The sequence below is a fragment of the Epinephelus fuscoguttatus genome, linkage group LG16 (genome assembly GCF_011397635.1).
Source record: "Epinephelus fuscoguttatus linkage group LG16, E.fuscoguttatus.final_Chr_v1".
Classification (NCBI taxonomy): Eukaryota; Metazoa; Chordata; class Actinopteri; order Perciformes; family Serranidae; genus Epinephelus; species Epinephelus fuscoguttatus.
Window position 1 is genome coordinate 26,071,701 of NC_064767.1, and position 16,273 is coordinate 26,087,973.

A 16,273-nucleotide genomic window follows, 5' to 3' on the forward strand; every position below is an offset into this window, starting at 1 on the left:
CTGATTAAGCTTTATTTATGAAGGCCTGTGTTCTGCTTTACTCGTAAGTTGGATTGTTGTCCTGCCATGTTCTCATTTTCTCTCTCTTTGACTTGGAGAAAAGCACAGCGGGGGATTAGCGAGACTAATCTATGGGGCGCCAAGGAAGTCATTTGTCGTGCGTAATGGAATTGGGTGTAACATTTCGTAGCAAAACTGCATGGCTGATTGTATGCAGTGGCTTTGAATGTGTGCCAGAGGAAGAAAAAGATGCTTTGTGTGTGTGTGTGTGTGTGTGTGTGTGTGTGTGTGTGTGTGTGTGTGTGTTTGCAAGAGCGGTCAGCAGTTTTGTCTAATTGAAATGGACAGAATGGGCAGTCCTCGGCCTCTGCTGCCCATTAAAAGATTGTCCTGCAGCCTCTTGGTACACACGCTGTGCTGCATTGGCCTGAAACGAGCTGGCTTGCTCTCTTGCACACACTGCAACTGACAGACGGAAGTGGTACTCGGGAGTGATTGCTAGGCGGGAGATTAGGTTGAAGGGCCTCTCATCAGTATTCCTCACTGGCGTGTTCATTCCAGAGCTGAAGTCTGGCGTTACAATCACATGGAATCGTAAAATGATTTTTAACAGAAATCACTGTTGTATCAAATTTAAAACACACCTTTAAACCTTTAAACAAACCGTGTGTCTCCAAAACATCATGACCTAATAAAAACAGTTTTGTTTCCATATTTGCGAAAGTGCAATTCTTGGAGCTTGTCCAATGGGGTTCATATGTAATATTTATCATAAGCTGTCCCATAATGGAACAGCTAATCCTTCAGTTTTCCAGAAACACTACATGGATGGATTACTGAACAGGTCTACTGGGCACATGCCTAGGGACCCAAAGTGTCTGGGGCCCCTTCTGGCCTTTACCTGCAAAATGTCACTTGAAAAGACATGTACCAAGAGACTCAAAATGAATACAGCGGGACACAAAAACACCATAAGAAACAGAAAACAACCACAAATATTTGCAAACAGTGGCAAAGTGACAAAGACACTAACATTGACTACAAAAAGGGGGACAAAACGACCACAAAGAGACAAAATGACTACAAGAGACACTAAATGACTACAAAAGACACACACACACACAAAAAAAAAGGAATTCTAAGATGCAAGATGCAAAGAAGCTACAAAAAGAAAGCCTACAACAAGATGCAAAACAGTTGCAAAGAGACTTGGAAGACACTCACGGTGACTACATAAAGGGGGACAAAACAACTGCAAAGAGACAAAAATGACAACAAAGAGACACAAAGAAACCAAAATGAGACTCAAAATGACCACAAAGAGACTAAAAAAATGACTACAGAGACTCAAAATACTACAAAAATACAAAATAACTCCAAAGAGACAAAAACTAAAAAGAGACACAAAATGACTAGTCACAAAGAAACCAAAATAAGACTCAAAACGACTCCAAAGAGACTCAAAGTGACTACAAACAACGAAACCACAAAAAGACTCAAAATACTACAAAGAGATACAAACTACAAACAGACACAAAATGACTATGAAGAGACACAAAACAACTACCAAGAGATACAAAATGACTACACATTATGCAAAGCAACTACAAAGACACTTAAAAAGGCCACAAAGAGACGCAAAACAACGAAAAGAGGCTTAGAAATGATAAAGGCTGTGTGTGTGTCTTGCTCCTATGTAGGAGAGGTGGTGGGGCCTTCTGCATGTTTATGCCCAGGGGCCCAGTGTTTAATAATCTGCTCATGTCTGCAGTTAGAAAATAGTGAAAATGCAGTCAGATTACTTGATGTTCAACCAACAGTGCCAAACCCAAAGAATATCAATTTACAGTGACATGAAACTGAAAAAAAGCAGTTTAAAAACCAGTGAATGTTTAGAAATTGTGCCTAATAAATGACAATTAATCGACAAAAATAATTATTTTCCTCTCAACTGATTATTCGATTATTTCAGCGGTAATAGTATCAAAGCACTCTTTCTTCTGCTTTCAGATTCTGAGGGCTCCTTTAGTTTGTTGTGCTTTTGTAGAATCCAACATACTATCAGCAACATCGCCACCAACTGCATTGGGCCTCTCAACAACAGTTCCATCTGCACTGAAAAATTGCCCGGTAACAGCTCTTCAGTAGCTGCACTGCAGCCCCCCACCCCCCCTTCTCATCAGCTCAGTCGTGTAAACCCCAAGCTAGCACGCTCTGTCAAACTCCCCTGCTTGGTGAGCAGTGAAGCAACGCCCAATGGTTAACTGTTGTCAGACTTTGGAAAGGGGGCTATATTTGGAGTGACTGCAGACCTCCCCCTTAAGTCAACAGCTCTTTATGTGCAGGCACAGAAATGTACACAACATTTCCTCAGAGTGTAGAGACACACACTGCATGGACAGTGCATGTGCTGTTCATCAAGTGTGCATAGGCTTTTCTTCACGCTGAATGCCGTGAGTGTACGCTCCAATAGGCCGTATGTCATGTGCCATCTGTCATGTATTATAAGTTAATACAAAAATAATAAACCATATTATTATTGCAGTGATGTAAAAACAGAGTTTATCCAAAAAGCCTTAGGATCACTTTGCCAGCTGCTCCATAGGGTTTGAAAATGAGGGTTATATTGGAAGTAGCAGATCCTACCTACTGTTATAAGTACAGACTGAAAGCAGGAGACTGACTTTTCCACCAAGTCATTTATTTTCTGACACAATCCATCAACACTCTGCTACTGTCACTGTCAAGAACCAGCAGGCTTTATTGACAACATGGAAAGAAAACTGCCTATTCACGCTCTGTAAGAGCAGGGACTCATTTCAGGTTTATTACCGCTGTGTTGTTAAACATCTGCAACATCCAGGATTCAGTATCGCAGAGGTGAAGCTGGTTGAACTGGCAGGTTTTGGTGTGAACCGCGGAGTGTCATCGTCGTAACAGAGAACCCTGCTTACAGGTCAGTGAGGACAAATGACTATGCATGATTAACACTTGACAGATGGCTACCATCTGTGATATTTAAAGGGTATGATTAATGTGATTCTGGGTATTTGTAATATGTAATGATACCTATGGTTATACAGAACATTTTATAGAAGGTAAGAGGTGAACCGGTCCAGATCAGATAGGCCTACAGTAACAACAGTAACTGAGTTGAAAGAAGTTCGTCACCGAGTGAAGTTTGATCTCTAGAATTTAACAAATTGACTGTTGCTGTTAAAATATAGACAATTTGGTCCAAAAGATAAGTTCGAAAATTGGATGAATTTGCTTTCCAGTTTTCTTCCAGTGAATGTTGGAAGAAAACCTGTGGGCAGAAAGCTTGTCATGATTCATTAAATAAAAGCATCAACTGTATAAAAGACCTAATTGACCAACTTGATGGAGCCAGTATTGAAGAAAATAGACTCAGAGGTGATCAATATATCAGACTCATCGGGTTTACAAAGCTGGCAGGTGACAGGCAGAGCTCCTTTATGTGACTATCAACTGTTACAAAAAGATGCGGCGTCGCACTGTAATTGCTTAGTGACACATCAAAGAAACATCTTGCATTTCTCTGGACAGCTTTCACTGTGAAATTGTACAGTTGATTCTCAGTATGGTCCGTTACACTGAGTATTATGGGTAAACTGAAAAGCCTGATAATTCAGAGCTGAGAGCATGTAGAGGGCTGATGGACCGTGTCTGGGATAAAAGGTGTTAAAGGGACACTTCAGCCATTTTACACATAATTAACAGCTTATTTGTCATGGTGACATAAGCCACATATATGCTTGTTTGAGATGAGTCAGGCTTGCCGTAAGCGATCACAGCCAATCACCGCACAATGTTTGCTCGTTATATGGGAGTCCAACATTCTCTGATGTCATGTACGTGGGCAACAATAATCTCACAAGATTAAGGCAGCCGCAGTTTCTAGAGCCAGGCGCTGCAGTTCCTGTCCACCGACAAGACCCAGGGCATGATGGGAAATGCCTGGCTCGCAAGTGAGAGCACCCCAGACATCTCCCCACCAACGCTTTCCAGCTCCTCCAGAGGGACCCCATGGTGTTCCTAGGCCAGATGAGATATGTAATCCCTCCAGCGTGTTCTGGGTCTGCCCTGGCCTCCTACCATTGGGACGTGCCTGAAACACCTCCAGCAGGAGGCGCCCAGGAAGCATCCTGATCAGATGCCCCAACCACCTCAACTGACCCCCTAAGATGCGAAGGAGCAGCGGCTCTACTCCAAGCTCCCTCTTGATGTCTGAGCTCCTTACCCTATCTCTAAGACTGAGCCCAGCCACCCCACTGAGGAAACTCATTTCAGCGGCTTGTATCCACAGTCTTATTCTTTCGGTCACTACCCAGAGCTCATGACCATAGGTGAGGGTTTTTGACGGCTCTATCTGACTGATCTTTAATGAAAGCTGTTGTCCTCTATTTCTTTCCTGTGTGTTTGACTATTAATGTTTTCAATTTATTGATGTAGTTTGAGGGTGACAGGTCTGCTCAGCTGATTTATACACAGCAGCAAACTGAGACGCTGATTTACATGAGAATTCATGTATAATGGAGGCTGAACCATGAACAGAAATCACAGATCGCGTGTATAGAATTTAATAGGCTGCTCTGTCATACTTAAAACAACCAGAGACTGCGAACAAGATGATATATGGGTCTGATGTTATTTTAATGAATCAGAATCAGATCTAACAGGATGTGAGTGTGTCTGTGACTTCCTGTACAGAGGCTTTTTGTTCCTGCCCTCTACTGCAACTGCCCGATCTCGTCCACTTCCCAGCCTAGGTACAGTTCATCTCGAACAAGCCTAATGTGTTTCTTTTGTTTCAGATGAGCATACTACGTATTGAGAAAATAACCCTGGTGATGTCATAGCAATGTCATCAGGGTTATCTCTCCTTGGGCTTGGATCATGGAAAGTTTAGGATGCAGCCTTTTTGGCTAAAAGTTATTATATCTTAACTTCCAGACCTTTTAATGTCTCATCCCATCTCCTAATATTAAGGAAGTGCAACACTAAATTGTATTGTGGAGTGTGCCTTTAAAAAAGAGTGGCCCTCTGCTGTTACCGCTCCACCTGTGGCTCCTGACAGACCTCGTTTCTCCTTTGTTTGTTGTGAGACGGAGGATTCGTCACAGTGGGCAGAGTGTAATGCCCACACATAGCAACCATTCTCCAAACTGTCCCACGGCAAACAATAAGGTGCCAGTTCACATACTGTACAGTGAATGTCACATTTTCAGCTGAGGGTCAGTACAGAGAGACCTGACTGCCATCTAGTGGCTGTGATGGAAGTGTCAGGAGTGCTCAGATCATTGTCCAGTCTGCATCCCCTCCACAGGAAGACCTTAGTACTACAGACTTTTTCAAGGCCCAGAGTGAGGAGGTGGGGCATCTATTGGCAGAAATGGAATATAATATTCATAAAATGTTTGCATTAGTTTATAATGAGTGTAATTTTTGTAAGAGTGATATAATAATAATGTAATCTCATACAACATATTTGAGCCTTACAACGAAGATAACACAGCCTAGATAGTCTAGATTAGTAGTACATTACTAACAGATCTAAATCCGCATCCATTATTATGTCTTTGGCTCCTCAAAAGTGAGCTATTTATGATTATTTGGTATTTTAACTTTGCAGCGTTGGCGGTGAGAGCAAATTCATCTGTCCACACATTATTACATTTTGTTTTTTGTCTCCTAGACTTTTACTGTTCTTTATTTGGAATCCATAACTAGTTAAGGAGACTCAAGCTTGGCCACTGCTATTGAGGTTTGGCAGAATTTAGAGGAAAAAGTGCCAGGCAAAAGGTTAAAACTGAGTTATTCAGTATACAGGCTACACATTTTTACCACTGGAGAATGGGATAAGTTTTTTAGGCCTACAACAATGATAAATGACAATAAAAAAATAAATAAAATAAATAACTGTAATTAATTTCCATGCGATTTTTTGTCACATGGAGCTACTGGAGAGGGGCTAAGAGCTGCAAGTGGCTCCGGAGGTGCAGGTTGCCTACCCCTGTCCTACATGCTTAGCACATGGGAGAAGTTTCAGTTCTGTGACCTAATTACTAGGTGCCACTAAACTGTATATACTAGATCTTGATTTCAGAAAAAAAATGATGGATTTTAATCTTTTCTTGACTTATGTTCCATAACAAAGTCAATGACTGTAGGTGTGCATGTTTGTTTGTAACAATAGAAGGACAAAGCAGCTCCTTATTTGTAGATGCCTTCTAAAAATATGGACTTTGCCCCCGTTTCTATGTATGTCAAACATAGCTAAATGACAATGTGGACTATCAGTGTCAGTATCATTTACAAGAAGTAGTAAAGCACAATGCACCTGGCCCCGATGCCAGTCCCTGCAGGTGGTGGGCCCACATTTATTTGGGCTGAGCCCATCCAAGCCCCATGGTCCAAGGCCCAGCCATCACGCTTGCTGGCGAGCTCCCCGCTCCCAGATCCAGGTCCATAGGGGGGCCCTGGTGTCCCCATACCTGTCTAAGTACTCTGTCTCCCAATGTGCCATTTCATTGTGGTTTTCTTGAGAAACGCTCCCAAGTCTGGCCCCTCCCCTGAGACCACTTTGCCTTGGGACACCCTACTAGGTGCTATTAGCCCTGGACAACACAGCTCCCAGGATCACAGGAACACGCTAACCTTTTCACCACGTTAAGGTGGCGACTCTTGGAGGCATGGATGCAGATCCCGGGAGGGATGGGGGGGACATGTCCCCCCCAAATTCTGAAAAACACAAACTGTCCCCCCCAATTCTAAATAGCTTAAATGATTGAAATTGAACAAATGTATACAGTAGTCCTATATACTGGGAGAAAGGGAAGATGATGAGGAGAAATGGGAATCCGTGAGAGGCGAGAGATGAGAACGTGAGTGGACATAACATGCCTGAGACCCTGAAACTAGAAGTAGCATTAACTAACAGCGAAGCAGTGAAAAGGAGGGTGATGGCTGGTTCCATGTACTACTGGCTGTTTAAGAGAAATAAACAGTAAAGGTAAGCATATGATTCTCTTTGTAGTGCTTTTTGAATGACTTGGTGATGGTGATGAGCCTCTATGAAATCGTGAAATATGCTGGCAATCTCAAGTGCTCTGTGGGCATGATTTGCACACGTGCAATTAAAAAAAAATCACAACTGATTGTGTCCCCCCCAAACTTGTCATCAGATCTGCACCCATGCTTGGAGGGGTTTGTTTTACTTTTGCTCTCCTCTGCTGCCCCCCTGACCCGGCTTCAGACAAGAGGTTGAAAATGGATGGATAGATGGGAGTAAAACAAAAAAACCTCAAAGCAACGACTCCCATCACATCAACATTTAATCTTTTAGGCCTTTAATTACAGCGACAAGAATTAATACAAAACAACAGAAAAGTTTACACAGTAAATTCAAACAAAAATGGCTCTTAGTTCTGTTAGTGAATCATGAATTCACTACCACTAACAAACAGATTATGGAGGGTTGTCAGGGGTATCCTCACATTAGAACAATAGTTTCAAAGCAAAATGGCTTGAGAATAGAATGGAAAAACATCTGAGGTCCTAAACAATGAGATGGAATAAAACTTAATAAATACACAGTATAAAATTCAGTTCTACTCTCAAAATGTTTGTGTAATATAAAGAGAAAAAACCCAAGCACACATCCTCTCCACTTTTAATGTGGCCAAATAAAAATCGACAAAGAAAGATCCAAGAATCCATTAAAAAAAAACTAACAACAACAACAAAAAAAAAAAATCACTCCAGCCTTTTCTTAATACATAATAAAGAACTTGTTGGGATGGATGGCTGTCATACATACATAGATAGATGAGAAAACAGTATCACAAAGAAATGACAAAACGTTTGTCATTTGAGAACAGAGTACAGGTTAAAGTCAACAAGCAACAAAAAAAAAGGGCCCAACACACACATTGGCTTTTTCCCCATTAACAGGTGGCCTGCAGCCACCTAGTGGCTATAAGTGGTAATGGATGTCAACCTTTAGAAGTATGGGAACATCTCTCCTGCTGCCACAGCCCCACTAACTGTTGCTTCAGATCACAGATCAAAAGAATGGTCTCCATTACAAACTAAGGGCAGCTAAATGCATGGAAGTGCCAGCTCAGCTCTACGGTCACACTCCTGTGTCAGCGTGCTGCTGTTGGGTAGTGATGATAGAGGGACTGTTTACAGAAGGGGGAAGCAGACAACTGATAGTCCTGATCACACAGGTACAGTAAAGTTCAGGTGGGAGGGTCCAGAGAGGGAGCATCCTCAGTCACTGTCAAACTTAATAGAGTTGACTGTAGTGGAGATGGCGCCGCCGCGGTAGCTTCCTCTCTTCTTCTTCGTCTTTTCGTGGCGGAATGATTTGCCTTTTGTGAACTTGAGCACGTTGTTGGCTTTCTGGCCCCAGTCCCCATCAGCTCCATACTGGAATATCAAAGACCAAAGAACATGTTTGAGGGTAAGTTATTGGCTCACCTCAGCAAATCTTAGTACGTAGTTCTGTTTGAAGAATGCTCGCAGTGGTTACTGAACTCACCTTTGCCTCAAAAGAATTGTCTGCAAGACGCGGATCCACCTCTACTTCTTCCTCTCTTATTCTACGGAACGGTACGTTGGAGGTCTGAAAGACAGAAGTCACATCTATAAAATAACAGCTCTTTTTCCTTCAGAAATTCAGGCTTGAGACTAAGTTCCAGTCTCCAGCAGGTATTACCTTCTTATTGGCTTTAGGAAACGTCTGTGGTGTGGTTGTTGCTTTCTTGTTTTTTGGTGTATTGACTTCTGTCTCTTCTTCTTCCTCTTCACTATCTGATGACGACTCTTCATCTCTTTTTCTCTTTCCATTTGTACCTGCAAGAATCACAGGGGAAAAAAACAGTTATTTGTGCTAATATTGTGCTCTGACATCTCTCCACTTTGTGCATATATAGGTCCTGTTTGTGCATGCGTGTGTCTTTCGGACCTGTGTGTAATTCACAAGCAAGAGTGAAAACATAGAATTTCCCCTCAGGGGGATTAATAAAGTAAATAAACTTAAACTTAATATAAGTCGACAATATACAGTTGGATGCAAACGTTTGGGTGTTTCACTTCACTGTGAATAGCTAAACAAGTAAAAGACCTGTCGGGGGACTGTGAGGGCCTCAGGGCCATGGCAAAAACCTTCAGCTTGTGCCTCCTGGCGTAGTCCATTGTGGATTTCGAGGTGCGTTCAGGATCATTATTCTGTTGTAGAAGGCACCCTCTCTCCATTTTCAGCTTTTTTACAGATGGTGTGACATTTGTAATGTTCCCTGTGCCACTGGCTGCAACACAAGCCCAAAGCATGATCGATCCACCCCCGTGTTTAACAGTTGGACAGGTGTTCCTTTTACCTTTTTTTCTTCCAAACATACCCTTGCTCATTGTGTCTAAAAAGGTTCTATTTTAACTTCATGCCCAACGTTTGAATGGTGCTCCTTTACTGTTTTTTTTTCCAGTCTAAAATTGAACAAAACAAAACAAAATACACTTATCCTGCTTAAACAGCATGTTTCATCTTTAACTTCATGCCTTTTGGAGATCAGTTCATCTTCTACTTACTTAACTATAAAAGAAATTTTGACCATGGGTGCCCAAACTTCTGCATGCCACTGTAAGTGTTTCATGACCTTAACATGCATATAATTATGCTGCATTTAAAAGACTAATAAAAGTTGGGTTAAAACCCTAATGGCTAGGCTTCAGTGTGCCGTTTACCCATTAATACATTTATTTCTTTGTTAAGTGGCCACAACATGTTCAGTTTTTGTTTAAGACTTACCATTTGTTACAGGGGTGGTGGGTGCTGTGGCTGCTTTGCGTGGTGCTTCCTCCTCATCTGATGAGCTCTCTTCAGAGCTGCTGCTGGCATCTTTGGGTTTAGCTGCTGGGGTCGTCTTGGATGTTGGGGCAGGTGTAGCAGGTTTACTTTTACTGGCCTCCTCTTCCTCTTCAGAGCTGCTGTCACTGGATGAGGACTCTTCTGGTTTTGCTGCAGCCTTGGGTGTTGCTGCTTTGGGTGTTGCAGCCTTACCATTGGTGACTGCAGGCTTTGCAGGGGTGGACTTTGCTTCTGCCTCTGAATCTGAGCTGTCTGAAGACTCAGAGCTGCTCTCCTCAGCCTTCTTTTTTGGAGCTGCAGCTGCCTTTGTGGCTGTGGGTGTGCCAGCAGGGGCTGCTGCTGCTGCTGCTGATGCTGCTTGTTTCTTGACTGCAGGTTTTGCTGCCTCACTCTCAGAGTCTGAGCTGTCTGAGTCAGAGCTGCTATCTGCTGCTGCTGCCCCAGCCTTTGCAGCAGGCTTTGTAACTGGGACAGCTGGTTTAGCCACTGCTGCTGCCTTGGCTTTCACTGGTTCTTCCTCATCCTCAGATGAGGAGTCAGAGTCTGAGCTGCTCTCTGCTGCTGCAGCAGCAGCAGCAGCAGGCTTTGCTGCAGGAGTAGCAGGCTTTGAGCCTGGTGTAGTTGACTTGGCTGCTGCAGGTTTAGACTTGACTGCTGGTTCTTCATCTTCAGAAGATGAGTCAGAGTCTGAGCTGCTCTCTGCTGCTTTAGCAGGCTTTGCTGCAGGAGTAGCAGGCTTTGCTGCAGGAGTAGCAGGCTTTTTGGCTGCAGGTTTAGCCTTGACTGCTGGTTCTTCATCTTCAGAAGAGGAGTCAGAGTCTGAGCTGCTCTCTGCTGCTTTAGCAGCAGGCTTTGCAACAGGGGCAGCTGGCTTTGCAGCTGGTGTAGCTGGTTTAGCTGCTGTTGGCTTAGCCTTGGCTGGCTCTTCCTCATCCTCAGAAGAGTCAGAGTCTGAGCTGCTCTCCTCTGCAGCAGGCTTTGCTGCAGGAGTTGCAGGCTTTGAGGCTGGCGTAGCTGGTTTAGCCGCTGCAGGTTTAGTTTTGACTGCTGGTTCTTCATCTTCAGAAGAAGAGTCGGAGTCTGAGCTGCTCTCTGCTGCTTTAGCAGGCTTTGCAACAGGTGTAGCAGCCTTTGTAGCTGGCTTAGCTGCTGTTGGCTTAGCCTTAGCTGGTTCTTCCTCATCCTCAGAGGAGTCGGAGTCTGAGCTGCTCTCCGCTGCTGCAGAAGGCTTTGCCACAGGGGTAGCAGGCTTTGAAGCAGGGGTAGCTGGTTTAGAGGCTGGCTTGGCTGCCGGCTTGGCTTTCGCCGGTTCTTCCTCGTCTTCAGATGACTCTTCCTCAGAGCTGCTCTCTGCTGCCTTGGCTGGGGGTTTAGAAGCAGCAGCAGGCTTCGGTGGAGGTGCAGTTTTAGCGGCAGGCTTTGCTGGAGCCTCATCTTCAGAGCTGCTCTCTGAATTTGGGAAGAAAAGCAAATAAGATTTTGAACATTTTGCTGATAGACACATGAATGTGTGCTCAGTTGCCGGTTTATTGGGTAATACTGAGACAAATCCTACCACAATGTTCAGTCAAACACTTTCAACGGAAAATTAACATATCCTTCATGAAGGTAATTTTATAGCAGGTCTATTGTATTTGACTGCATTCATTTTAGTTAGGTGAACCTAATGGATGATTGAATGTATGTAACAAAGCAGAGGTGAGAACAGAAATAATTTCATAACAGACAGTTCTCTTGATTGGATTTAAATGGTGAATATTACTGTAGCCTTGATCACTCCACAAACTGCCAGAACAGGCAACAAAATTTACTTGAATAGAAACCAATTCAAGGTTTTACAAAAAAACAACAGTATATCACTTTTATATCAACAATGAGCTCACATGCTCAAAATCAGATGTCTCTTACCTGAGCTTGAGGACTCGTCTTTTTTAGCAGGAGTAGCCTTGGCAGGTGCAGCCTTGGCGGGTGCAGGTTTAGCTGTGGGCTTCTTTGCCGTCTCCTCCTCCTCCTCTGAACTGGAATCCTCCTCTGATGAGTCTTCTTTAGCAGGCGTGGCTTTGGCTGCAACAGCTTTAGCTGGAGCAGCCTTAGCGGGAGTCACCTTGGCGGCAGGTTTCTTTGCCTCCTCTTCGTCCTCTGAACTTGATGAGTCTGAGTCTTCCTCTTTAGCAGGTGCAGCCTTGGCTGGGGCAGCTTTAGCTGGGGTGGCTTTGGCTGCAGGCTTCTTTGCCTCCTCTTCATCTGAGCTTGAATCTGGAAAGACAAAGGCATGAAGAAATTTTTGTCACGTTTGGCATTTGGATCCCACTGAGTAGAAAATTACTAGGGATGGGTCACAAGTGGGGGCGATTATTCGAAAAATTGTCGAATAGTTGCCACGATTTTCGAATAGTGTTTTTGCTTGTGCTGCCCATGCCTAAAAATTACAGACTTGTCTGATCATTACCAGAGCTCTCAGAACTGGACTCCTGCTTCTTTGTAGCTGCGGGTGCAGCTGGAGCTTTCTGGACTGAGGCAGGAGGTGGGACTGCACTGTATGCTCCTACCAAGAAAAAGGAAACTCATCACCATCATTACATTCAACAAAGGGCCTCTGTACAATATTTCAACCACTTAGGATCAGGTTATCAGCTTTTTACATTGTCTTCAGATAGGACACAACTGGTGGCCTGTCAGCACCATGGATGGCAATGGGCAAGGAGAAGAATGAGCAGTTTTGGGATGAGGTAGTATAGTGTGGCAAGTTTCAATGTTTCAAGGTTATTTAAAGAAAAATAAGAAATAAACAAGCCTATACCAATTTCTGGCTGGGGAGTATATGACAGGACAGACTAACTATATCCTGTTAAGGAAATCTTATGTTAATTTCACTATTTTTCTGTATAGCACTGTTTGACTGGGGTACACCAGTACAGTAGCATGTTAGGCAGCCAAGATAAGTGTCACCAAGTTTCTGACCTAATATTTCCCCTTCTGTTCCTGAGATAGGACATTGAATAATAGCCAGAAGACCTTTTCATGCAGAACATTATGTTCTGATGTCACAGTGAAGTTGACCTTTGACCTTTTGGATATAAAATGTCATCACTTTATTATTTTATCAATTTGTGTGAAGTGTCAGGAACATATTTTGTGAGGTCACACTAACCTTAACCTTTGACCACCAAAATCCAATCGGTTCATTGTTGAGTCTGAGTGAATATCTTGCCAGAGCTGAAGCAATTCCCTCAAGCTGTTCTTGAGATTTTGTGTTCACGAGAATTACATAGATGCAAGGTCACAGCAACCTTGACCTTTGACAACCAATATCTAATCAATTTATCTTCAATGTAAAGGAATATTTATTCCAAATTTGAAAAAATTCCCTCAAGTCATTCTTGAGATATCATGTTTATTAGAATGAGACAGACAAGGTCACAGTGGCCTTGACCTTTGACCACCAAAAACTAATCACTTCATCGTTGAGTCCAAGTGAACATTTGTGCCAAATTTGAAGAAATCCCTTGAGGCATTCATGAGATATTGTGGTTACAAGGATTGGACTGACAGACAGACTGAAGGACAGACAATCCACAAACATAATGCCTTCGGCATTATGTTTGTGGGTTGAGGCATTATGTTTGTGGGAACTCATTGCAAGTGTAATCAAACCTTCCATGGTTGTCACTGGTATTCTTAGCACCACATTCCTTTTTCAACTATTCATTTTATTGTTGTTATTATGTTGTGTCTGAAAGCCATTGGGCATACAGGGATAAAGTACGAAAAGACATAAAAACAGACCTGCTTTGGGTTTTTTGCTGGGAGGAGCCTCATCTTCAGATGAAGAGTCTTCACTGCTTGATTCAGCAGCAGCTGCAGCCTTCTTTGCTGGGGCAGGTTTGGCTGGAGCCTATCACAGCACGTAAAGTACATTGTGTATCCATTTACCAAGTAAAATCACTATGGCTCTACATTTTTATCATCTTTGGACTAAAAAGATCAAAAACATGTAATTTTTAGATGAGGCCAGATGATTTTTCATACCTTTGCAGGTTCTTCATCTTCAGAATCTGAGGAACTATCTTCACTGCTGCTCTCCTGCTTTTTCTGAGTTGCGCCTTTAGCAGTGGCAGCTGGTTTGGGTGTTGTGACTGCACCAGCCTTGGGTTCTATTATTCAGATAAGACACATTTTCATTATCAGCTCAGATTTAGTTAACAATTAAAGACAGTTGCATTACACAACATTAATGACTTCTGGCTCTAAACTCACTTGGTGCAGAGGCTTTGGCGGGTTGCTCATCCTCAGAGTCAGATTCCTCACTGCTGGAGCTGCTGTCTTTCTTCCTTCCTGCAGCAGGAGCAGCAGGCAGCTTCACGGCAGCCTACACACAGAGACCACATTTTAATAATAGCATAAACCCACATACATAGCTTTGCACAAATGACACGATCTGGGATGAATAATGTTTCCTCCTACCTTTGCAGGAGCTTTTGCAGGTGCCTTCTCCTCCTCAGAGTCACTGGAGTCTTCACTGCTGCTGGATGCGGCTTTAGCAGCTGCTGCTGCTGCTTTAGCAGGCGCAACCTTGGCTGCTAAAACAAACATTACAGAGAAATGTAATCTGATAATGCTGTGGGAGTTTTCAGAGTGGCACATTACTGACAGAATTCAATCACATCAAATATATTACTATTACCTGCAGGGGCTGCCTTTGCGGGTTTTCCAACAGCTTCTTCATCCTCGCTGCTTGAGTCTTCACTGGAGCTCTCTGCACCAGGTTTTGCTTTCTTGGCTGATGGACCATTTGAAGTTTCACCCTCGTTAGGAGGTGCTTTTCGTTTCCTGGCTTCAGGAGACCTAGAAGACCCACAGCGATATTAGAATTAGAAGAATTTACCCCAATAGAATTCACCTTTTATTTGTAAAATAAACAGCTTAGAGTTTACTTTTGACCAGTTCCTCCTCAGGCTGGACCGAAGAGACAGAGCATACTGATGACAACTAGAGACAAATATATGAGCTGCTGCTGCTGCTGCTGCTGCTTAGAGAGCAAACAAACCCTAGGATACTAGGACAACAGCAGCGGCGGCGGCGGCGGGGATGCTACGGTTAAATTAATTTATCCTTACAGGGAATGCACACTGATCAGCATTACTATAAATGTTAAAGTGATAACCAAAGAGCGACAGTTGTCCATCAGCCAGATGTTAAATTGTCTGTTGAAGTAAAGTATTTTCTGTTGAACAACTGTAAGATGGATTTACAGAGTAAATCACTTCAAGGGTTTACAGATCAAGTAAGTGTCACCTGATAATGTCACTAATTAAAACATTAATCTACTGCTAAGGAAAACTGTGCCCACGATTGCATATATTGGCTTTACAGCACATACAAAGCAGTGTTCAGTCTACTTAAGGTGGATTTTTACTTTTGAGGGACAGACATCTACATTTGATAGTGGAGAAAAACCCTGGCCATATTCTGAAAGTTTACTGATATTAGTATAACTGCACAAGCTTTAGCATCACAAGAAAAACAATAAAGAACTCACTTCACCCAGAAGTTGTAGATGTTGACGAGGCTCTCTTCATTTTCATCTTGTGGAGTCTGGAGAGAAACACGTGAAGCACTAACTTAGCCACTACAAGCTGTTTTAATGTTGCTACAATTCAACAGTCATTCATTCATCATCCCCTGATCAATATTTTTACACATCCGATCCTACACTAAATTTTACAACTCTCTCATTCTAAAACTATTATATTTTACATATTGCTTACAACATTATTTAAGTATATTTTCCATATTCTTATTGAACTTATTGTATTCTAAATTTATGTTCTTGGCTTTATCAGCACTTTGCCCTTATTATTTCTTCATAATGTGTTTATTTTATGCACCTAACACTAAGGCAAATTCCTTGTAAGTGAGAACATACTTGGCAAACAAACCTTATTCTGCTTCTAATCAGTTCCATACAATACAAAAAACACTGTATGATTCCCATTTACACTCTAATAGATGTGAATATAAATTATTTTAAAGTAACAACGTGGCAGCTGAAACACTTGCACATGTGCCCCCACACGTGCTAACTTCACCGGCGGCTGCACGGTCCCTCTACGTTACATAGCTATAGGTTTATTCCTCGTGCGGTTTGTCTTAGCAACTTCATGTCAGAGCTGAGGACAGACAGCACGAGCCGCTGACTGTCAACAACACAAGGTGAGCCGCTTACCACTTTAGTCTGTTTCAGAAACTGCTGCGCCGCCTTGGTGAACTTGTTCTCCACCAGAAACGAATATACGCATTTGTAAAGATCGCTCGGCTTCGACTTTTCCGCCGCCATCTTCACCACGCTCCTTCTGGAAGGGAAGGAAGTGGACAGAACCG

General features: G+C 42.9%; 1 protein-coding gene across 2 annotated transcripts; it reads right to left on the minus strand.

Annotated features, from left to right (window-relative positions):
• Positions 1–7,343: 7,343 nt before the first annotated feature.
• nolc1 (nucleolar and coiled-body phosphoprotein 1) lies at positions 7,344–16,271 on the minus strand. 2 transcript variants are annotated; one of them, XM_049600722.1, is made up of 13 exons: positions 16,119–16,271; positions 15,432–15,487; positions 14,577–14,737; positions 14,357–14,469; positions 14,150–14,261; positions 13,922–14,046; positions 13,679–13,787; positions 12,342–12,437; positions 11,801–12,148; positions 9,833–11,341; positions 8,744–8,880; positions 8,567–8,650; positions 7,344–8,454 (listed from the first exon to the last, which is right to left on the minus strand). In XM_049600722.1, the coding sequence occupies exons 1-13, from the start codon at positions 16,227–16,229 to the stop codon at positions 8,296–8,298; spliced, it is 3,120 nt and encodes a 1,039-aa protein (XP_049456679.1). In that variant the 5' UTR covers positions 16,230–16,271; the 3' UTR covers positions 7,344–8,295. The 2 variants fall into 2 exon arrangements, with proteins under 2 accessions (XP_049456679.1, XP_049456678.1); XM_049600721.1 differs by having other exon boundaries at positions 14,357–14,472.
• Positions 16,272–16,273: the final 2 nt, after the last annotated feature.

What these genes read in the sequence shown, in the direction of transcription:
- nolc1 (XM_049600721.1), bottom strand. Translation starts at nt 16,229, where the DNA reads ATGGCGGCGGAAAAGTCGAAGCCGAGCGATCTTTACAAATGCGTATAT. An exon ending in CACCACCCCTGTAACAAATG is followed by an intron (nt 8,881 to 9,832) that starts GTAAGTCTTAAA and finishes TGATTCTTGCAG; the next exon opens with GTACAAATGGAAAGAGAAAA. An exon ending in ACAATTCTTTTGAGGCAAAG is followed by an intron (nt 8,455 to 8,566) that starts GTGAGTTCAGTA and finishes TTGATATTCCAG; the next exon opens with TATGGAGCTGATGGGGACTG.